The following is a 9222-nucleotide window of genomic DNA, read 5'->3' as shown; positions in this document are numbered from 1 at the left end:
AAGAAGAAGAAGAAGAAGAAGAAGAAGAAGAAGAAGAAGAAGAAGAAGAAGAAGAAGAAGAAGAAGAAGAAGAAGAAGAAGAAGAAGAAAAGCAGTAGCTATTTACTTCTACAACTTCTATGACCATGGCCATATTTCCCTACCCTCTTCCAGTAGAGTTTAGTCAGCTGTAAGTAGCATTCATCACCCAGGCTGTTGGCTTCATTCCTAGAGCACAGGACATGGCATCACTGATACAGTAACTATCTGTTTGTGTAAACAGTGGACTGTGAACTGGAATGTGTAGTATGTCCAAGAGAGCCTGGCCTGTGAGTGGAAACAGATGGACTTACTCATCTTAGCACCGGACTGTAGGCTTCTCTAAGGCAAACCACCATTTTTCTGCCTTCTATGTAACCGTATCACCTGATAGACGGTTACGGAAGTGCCTGAGCAAATACTTACCATAGGGCACAGAGAGCAACAGTATTCCACCCAATCCCACAACAAGGATGTCTTTACCAAGTCCAGCACGTACAACCTTCCACAAGTACTAACAGTCATGGGTTGCCCTTTTGTCAAGCTCTACTTCATAGCAGATAAATTACTCCAGGCCTGAGGTTGTAGACGCTGAAGATAAACATGACTAGCTGACACACTATCACAACAAAGACCAGCATAAAAATTCAACCCAGGAGTGAACCCAGAAAAACTAGAGTCCCTATATGAGGAAAGGTTATGTAGTTATTTATAATTAGCATCCTTATTTTAACTTACAACAAAATAAGCTAGAATTCCAGCACCTGCATAGTCAAACAAGAGTTCCCCAAAATACCTGTAACCTGAGCTCTAAAGCAGGTTGCTGGCTTCCAGCCTAGCTGAGAAAACAGAGCCCCAGTTTCAGGGAAAGAGACTGTCTCAGAGAAAGTTGTAGAACATAACAGAAGAGAACACCAACACCCTTTCCTGATTTCCACATGCATAGGCATGGGGGCCCAGACAGCTACACATCTAAATTGAATAAGGTGCAGGTGTGGGGAGCATCAGGCTGAGTCAGCAGGTAAAGGTGCTTAGTAAAGGCTATAAGACCTGAGTGTGATTCCCCAAACCCAAATAAAGGTGGAAGGAAAGGACCGACTTCACAAAAGTTGTCCTCTGACCTCCACATGTTACCACAAACACACTTACCAGCCACGCATACACACACAATAGTTTTAAAAACACCTTTGGTCAAGCAATAGAAATAGCTATTATTCATGCTTCAGCACACCTAAGTAACAGTGTTACTAGCATTCAGAAACAGACTTTCATGCTTTAGAATGTTCCCTAAGCAGTAACTGGTCCATTTCGGTAGTTTATGGCCCAGACATAGTTACACACACCTGTAATCCTAAGACTTGGGCATGAGGGGGACACCATGCATCCGAGGTGAGCTTGGACTATATAAGGAAACCTTATCTTTAAAAATGGGGAGGGAGGGGCAGTATTTTGTTTTGATTTTAAGGAGCTGGAAGGATGGCACAGCACTCGTTGCTCTTGCAGAGGACCCAGATTTGGTTGCCAGCACCCACATAACCACTTGCAACCATCTAAAACTCCAGAGTCAGGGGATCTTGCACCCTCTACTGGCCTCTGTGCACACACAGTAATATGCAGACAGAACACTCATTTAAAATAGAAACTATTTTAGCTTTTCTACTGAGTGTTCTTAAAGCAGATCAACTTTCTGAGACAGGAAAGTGAGATGGTAGACATTAGGCACTTTTATTGCATGTGTGTGTGCATGTGCAAGCATATGCATGTCATGACACACATGTGGAGGTCAGAGTCATACTATGCATGTCACTCTCCTTCAGGCCAGCCATGGCTACTTAGTAGAACCTTTCTTAAGAGAGAGATGAAGGCTAGGGATGTGGCTCGGTTAGTAGAGTGCTTGTCTATCATGCACAAAGCTCCCTAAGTTCTAATCCCAGTATTATTGCAAAAGCTGTGTGGTAGTGCCTGCCTGGATTCCCAGTACTAAGAGTGCAGAAGTGGGAGGATCTGGAGTGAGTTAAAATATAATTAATCCACACTTCTACTTCTGGATTATAAAAGGTTCCCAAGTAAAGAACTAGTGACCATTTTGTTTGTACCCACCATGTCGGAGATTTCCCACAGCAAGCCCTGTGTCAAATATTCTAGCCATTTGTTTCTGTAAATAATCAGAATTTCTGAAACTTGGCCCAAACCACAACTCCCAATCAACACCTGAAACTACATAGAGACCTTTGTCACACCATATATGTGCCAAGAGCAGCTCTGTAAACTCCAGTGTTTCCATCCTAGGATTTGCAGAACCAGCTTAATAGTTTTCCCTAAAAAAAACTTGATTATTTGAGTGAAAACTTCAGGAAAGCTAGGTTCTAAAAGTAGGGATACTGCTGACAGAATTTTAAACATTGTCTGCCTTTATACTTTTGTACTAACAGTATTCCTAAGAAAGCTGCTGTTTTATGCTTGTGAATACTGAACTGTGTGTGGTCTGCTTTCATCCTGAGTCCCCTGCTCACTCAAAAATGGTAACAGATAACACCTCTAAAGCAATTGGCTTTATCAAGACAGGGTCTCACTATGTAGTCCTGGCTGGCCTAGACTCAGGAGACCCACCTGCTTCTGCTCGTAAGTACTGGATGGAGGATGGGGAAAGGAAAGGAAAGGAAAGGAAAAAGGAAAGGAAAAAGGAAAGGAAAAAGGAAAGGAAAGGAAAGGAAAGGAAAGGAAAGGAAAGGAAAGGAAAGGAAAGGAAAGGAAAGGAAAGGAAAGGAAAGGAAAGGAAAGNAAAGGAAAGGAAAGGAAAGGAAAGGAAAGGAAAGGAAAGGAAAGGAAAGGAAAGGAAAGGAAAGGAAAGGAAAGGAAAGGAAAGGAAAGGAAAGAAAGGAAGGAAGAAAGGAAGAAAGGAAGAAAGAAAGAAAGAAAGAAAGGAGAGAATGCACACCTACAGGTACTTATGGGGGCCAAAGAGGCTGTCAGATCTTCTGCAGGTGTTGTTACAGGTAGCCATAAGCCACCAAAAATGGGTGCTGAGAACGAAACTCGAATCCTCTGCGAGAGCAGTAAGCACTAATATCCATTGAGCTATTGAGGCTCTGAAGCCTAGAGTGAAGAATATTATCTCAGATAAACAAATGGAACCCTCCGCCGGGCAGTGGTGACGCACGCCTTTAATCCCAGCACTTGGGAGGCAGAGGATTTCTGAGTTCGAAGCCAGCCTAGTCTACAGCGTGAGTTCCAGGACAGCCAGGGCTACACAGAGAAACCCTGTCTCAAAAAAACAACAAAAACAAAAAAAATGGAACACATTTTGCCAGAAGGACAGGTATTTTGGGTAACTAGAAAACAGTGGCACTAAACCCCAAAACTGTAACTAAGCCCAAACATGTCTAGGGATAGCAGCAGCAAGGGGTCTATGGCAGAAGGGAAACCAGAAATCCAGTCCCTAAAAAACGTAAGCATTCAAGCAAGAAAGCAGGAAGAAGCAGCTGTGTCCATAGGGTACAATGTGCTGAGCAACTGGCTGGATCCAAGATGGGAGGAAGAAAAGGTCACTATTGGGATTCTGCCTCACTTCTGCAGGAGCGTGAGTTCAGGCTGAGGAATGCTATCATCTTAGAAAAGGCATCTAGTCGCAGCCAGACGTGAAAGGGCTCTCAGTGTAGCCAGAGGCTGAGGTTGGACAGAGAGGGTTAGAAGCACACAGAAATGGTGTGGAAACACGAAAAAGATCAAGGTTACCCAAGAGTACAAATGAGTTTAGTCCACAGCCTACTTCACAATGCTGGGATCAGGCTCCAACAACCCCACTAGTTCTAAGCTGGATGACCATAAGGTGGCCTCTGGCAAAGTGTGTAAGTTTAGTTCTATCCTTAGACTGTTCTAACTACATGCCCACCAGATCCTCCCAGTTGTAAGTCAAATGTATCTCCAGATATTGCCTTACTAGGTTTCCACAACACTAACCAAAATGACAGTTACTGAATCAACCCTTTTGGTTTGGCCTTTTGTTTTGTAGCCCTGTGTGACTGGCCTGGAACTCAAAAGTATATACCAAGATATGCCCCTGTCTCCAGAGTGCTGGAATGGTGTGGTACCTAGCTGGTACTGTGTTAGGGAAAGGGGGTTGTTTTTATTCACAAATAATCTTGCCCTCAATAGGGTTATGTGTCACAATCATGCTCAGATAAGCCCTAGTACTTCTCTATGAAACATGAGCTACATTTAGCAGTTTCTGATCACCTCCAGCTGGTGGGAAAGTACTCACGAGGTAAAGATATTAATGTAGGGTCAGGTACCATGTCCCAAGTCACATACTGATCAGACCCAGATTAGAATCTGACCTTAAGAGTCTTGGCTCCAGAACCCACATTTTACCCCTTTAGCCACCATTCCAGGTTGTCTCTCTCTCCCAGGCCACCAGAGCTAGAAGAGGCTGGTTCCATTCCATTTCATTCCGGCATTCCTGTAACATTGCATCCCATCATTTGGTTCAAGCTCAGCAAAGTTTGAGTTCAAATATTTACTGAATTAGTATCACTTCTGCCTTAACTCTGAAATAGGCCTTTTTCTCAGACTTGCACTGAGGTATTAAGACACTAACAGCCTGCACATAACAAGTTAGAGACCAAGGAAAGAAAAATGTTTCCCATTTTGACAGGAATAAGCAGTCCTGATTTGTCATTGTTAGAAATAACTTTGATCGCACACCACACCTTGTAAAGCAAGCTTACCAGCATAGCTCACTGCAATGACATATCCGCAACACCTCAAGGATGGAGTAATGGAATAGAAACATAGCTGGGGTATCTGCAGTGAACAGGCAAGCATCACCATGAGCTAGAATCACGGAAGTTTTTCTAAACATTAGGTAGACACTTTTTTTAAAAATGTTTCTCTACTCAAATTATGTTTGGGGGAGGGGCTGTGGAGTAATGGCTCAGTGGTGTGCACATTTTGCCCTTACAAAGAACCCAAGTTTAGTTCCCAGCACCCACATGGCAGCTCACGATCATTTGTAATCCAGTTCCAAGGGATCCAATGCCCTCTTCTGGTGCCTTTCTGGGCATCACACACGGTACACATGCATCCATGCAGGCCATACACTCATACACATAAAATTTACAAAAAAAAAAAAAAAACAAAACAGTTTAGGGGGTTGGAATATGTGGCTCCAGAATAAAGCACTTCTCTAGCATGCCAAAGTTCCTAAGCTACACCAGTGATGTCAAGCACTGTTAACACAGAACCTAATTCAGCCAATGACCTTATATATTTTTCTAGGCTCAAATTAGTATCAGAATATTTAACTTGAATACCTCAGGGCAGGCAACCATCATTCACAAGAAATAAATATTGAACCTGGGAGACATGGCATTTCAAGGCTATCTATCACTAGGCTTTGAAGGGAATTAGAACAGAGGAGAATCCACAAGTGGACTTGATGTCTGCAACAGACACACTGCACATCTAAATATGTCACTAGGGGGCAAGGAGAGAGGCTGTAATACAAAATGAGCGAATGATAAAATGCTCCCATGTAGAAATACCAGTATAAACATTCGAAAAGCTTCTAACTGCTTTCCAACAGATCCTAGCATGAACCTGAGCTTTACAGGGAGCAGGGAGGAGTTTTCTGTTCTAGTCTGTGCCCTCTTCAGAGCAGCTCAATTATATTCATGTTGGGTAAGGGTGGATTTTCAGGCTACTCAAAATCTCTGCATTGCTATATTGATGTGTACCCAAATGTTTATAAACTAATTTTTTAATCAACTAATTTTGCTTTATCTTTTCAGCTCATTTGAAGACTATGAATCAGATGAACCTGTATCTCCCTCTGAACTTGGAAACAAGGGCAATAAAATGGTAGCGTCAAGCCTTTCCGAGCCCCGTGGACAGCTTCAGTCGGTGGATGAAGAGTAGTTTCCTTATGTACACAAGGAGGATGCTGTGTGGAGGTGTGCTAGCTTGTACACTGCTTTGTAAAGGGTGTGATTCCTCCATGTGCACTAGAAACTAAAATGCTCTAAGTAGTTCAGCACAGGAGACCCCTCCAGTTTGTCGAAAATGTGCAGAGCTCGTCCTTGGAAGTAACATACTGTCCTCAATCACCTTCCAAAGTCTACAGTCAGCGCTCTGCCCCTCAGTGTATGGAGGCTCTCTTGGAACCAAGGCCCCACACACACACAGTTCTCTGCACAGTAGCAGAAGCTGCCTTGCTCTGTACTGCCAGCTTCCCCGGGGTACCGCAGGCTCCTACAGAACCTGGAAGAAAACCTCACTTGAGTCAAAAATTCTGGAACTTGAAAAAGGGCCTCTAGAACTGGCTTTGTCCTAGTAACAAAAAGCACTGCCAAAACATCTCAGAAACTACTTCTATGTACTGGAGTTCAGGGACCTTGAACTTACCTGGTTTAATGTAATTTCACCATGACCTGCCAAACTGCTAAGTCACTTTACATTCTCAGGTATTATAACCAACCACTGGGCCCTTCCAGCTCTGCTGGCAAGCTCTGGCAGTCTCTGCATCTGACTGTGGACCTTGTACAAAAATCTCATGAAAACTTTTCTGAAAATGAAGACAATTACAGAATTTGGCACTTACTAACATTTGCAGATAATTGGATAATGTACTAATCTACAAATTAATGACCTATCTTCATTTCTAGCAGAAGGCTTACTTGAAGACTTAAGGAATGTGACATCCCATGGAAACTTCTCACTATACACACTCCGTCCCCTCTCTTGAATACTAGACTAAGTCAGAAGTAAAAGGCACAAACTAAACAGTGTTCCTTACTTCCTGTGGAAAACACCTACCACACCAGGTATTTCATCCACCTCATTATTATCAACCTTGGAAGAAAAACGATTATTCTCACCCACAGTAGAAAAGCCTTTTTTACTATAGTGGTAAATTCAGAATCCTATACTTTTCAACGGCCACAGTGCAGCCAACCCCTACAATATGCTTGTTGTTACCCTTCATGCTGAAAAAAAAAAAAAAACCTAAAAAGAATGGCCATGTCTAAAATCAGAGCGACTCTCTTTCCCAACTTTAAAGGGTCAGAGTAGCCCCCTTCCTCTCCATCCTAGTTTTCTTCCTAATTGAAAGGCCACGCAGTGAGATAATCAAACCTTGGGAAATAGAAAGCCACACGTGGAGAAAACAGTAATTTAAAAAATGTAAAATCAACTAATACTAGAAATTAGCAAGCCCTGCTACCCCACCTGTCCCAAGATCCTCCAGTTCCCTAAGACTCGACTAACCTTCCTTATGCCCATCATAGGAACTGGGAACTATTACAACCAGGAGCTAACCCCGGTAATTAAACCTAACAGCGACTAAACTGAGGGAAAATTTACAAAAGATCTCACACGTTTGGTGGCACATGCCTAAAACCTCAGGATTTAGGTAGTTAAGGCAGGAGCCGAGAGAGAATGCACATCTATATTACCCTAAACACACTGTTTACTGTAATGCCAGTGCTCAGCCGTCTGGGGTGAGGAGGAGTGAGGGCTCAGAGTCTGAGGTCAGCATGGACTACACAGTGAAACCTTGTCTTAAAAAGAATTATATGATGTTGCTGCCAATCCCATCCAAGTTTAGTAGGAAGAGGGAATGATTTAATTTCAAACGAAAATACAAGAGGGTAATAGTTATTCAAGGGGTAGGGATAGAGGTTTAAAGGATTTTATTAGCTGGGTAGTCTAAAGTATTTTGAGACTTACCCAGAAGCACAAAATTCAGCTCTATAATATCCTTTAAACAACAGGAGCACAGGGCTGAGCCAGTTAAACCTCTCTAACTGCACTGAAATGTATGCAACTTGTACTTTATCTGTGGTGCTGGGAATCAAAACCTGGAAGATCCACAGGCCAAGAAAGCACTTCACCACTGCTGCACCTCAGCCCTTGTTAATTATTCAGCTACCTTGTCCCTCCACCCTTACGCAACTCTTGCCTTTTACCTTGAGCAAAGCCCATCAGCACCGTCCAGTTGGAGGACTGATTGAATTTGGGTTACCTGAATTATACTTTCTTTATAAACAACTATCTCACCCTGTTCCTTTCTTAGAAATGAATGCAAGGAGTGTAACTGCTAAGGAACTAGGTTAGTATGTATTTGACGTTTTGGTAAAGATGAAGCTAAGTATACTCCTTACTAACAAACTGGAAATGTCAAGTTGTGACAATACCCCCAGGGACCTTGGAAAAGATGAACTATAATCTAAAGCAGTGATTCTCAACACTCCTAATGCTGTGACCCTTTAATACAGTTCCTCATGTTATGGTGACCCCCAAACCATAAAATTATTTGCTACTTCATAAATGTAATTTTACTATTATTAATCATGATGTAAATAGCTGATGTGTGTTATGCAACCCCTATGAAAGGGGTTTCAACCCCCAGGTTGAGAACCACTAATCTAAATATTTAATGAAAGGAGGGTTTCATAGCATAATTGCCAAGGTAATCAAACTAATAAAATTCTGTATATTTCCCTGTATCTATCATATCTGTTACTGTTCAAAATGTTGGGCTTTGTTGGTTTTTTTTTTTTTTTTTTTTTTTTAAAGGGAAAGAAAAAGGAAGAAAGAAAATCCCAAAACTCTAACTCGGATATCATCTGCTTGGCGTTGAACGAGCTCTGTAGAGATGGTGCATGAGTTGTTTTCCCCTTTGCCAAACAAAATAAAGCTGTCGTATGTTCCGATTGTGGTCACTATACAGTTTTGGTTTTAGATACAATTCAGCTTTATGCCTGTAAGTGCAGCTGAGTTTTTGCAAAAATAACTCTTTGAAGACTTGGGAATATTATAAAGAAACTCTTAAGAATACAATCTATCAACCTGAGAAGTGTTTTCCTTTGGGATACAGGGCTTCTCCAGGATGAAAGGTGACTTTAACCTCATCTATATATTAAAAGGCATGTAACTGGGTATCTAAAATGAAACCAGAGTATTAGCTCCAGATCATACCGTCTTGAGTTTTATATCCTAAAAGCATTGTTACCTACAGAAAAAAAATTCTACTCATTTGTTTAACATTTTTACTTTTCTTCAGTAAGGTTATCATTTTTTTTTTAAGAAAGCAATTTACAGAGAGCCTTTACCCTAGGACTTCATAAAGAAAATATACACTCAACAAATCTAACCAAAAAGAAAAAGTTTAACTCTCTAATGGCAAGGACTCAGATTATTCATGAT

At 41.7% G+C, this 9222-nt stretch overlaps 1 protein-coding gene across 2 annotated transcripts in view; it reads left to right on the top strand.

Annotated features, from left to right (window-relative positions):
* Ppp2r3a (protein phosphatase 2 regulatory subunit B''alpha) overlaps positions 1-8726 on the top strand; it is a 133128-nt gene extending 124402 nt beyond the window's left edge. For both annotated transcript variants that reach the window (XM_021171945.2, XM_021171946.2), the window contains one exon: positions 5808-8726. In XM_021171945.2, coding sequence (XP_021027604.1) covers positions 5808-5934 — 127 coding nt within the window. In that variant the 3' untranslated portion in view covers positions 5935-8726. The remainder of the gene's footprint in view (positions 1-5807) is intronic.
* Positions 8727-9222: the final 496 nt, after the last annotated feature.

Source organism: Mus caroli, chromosome 9 (genome assembly GCF_900094665.2).
Source record: "Mus caroli chromosome 9, CAROLI_EIJ_v1.1, whole genome shotgun sequence".
NCBI classification, from domain to species: Eukaryota; Metazoa; Chordata; class Mammalia; order Rodentia; family Muridae; genus Mus; species Mus caroli.
This window is presented reverse-complemented; position numbering and strand designations above follow the sequence as displayed.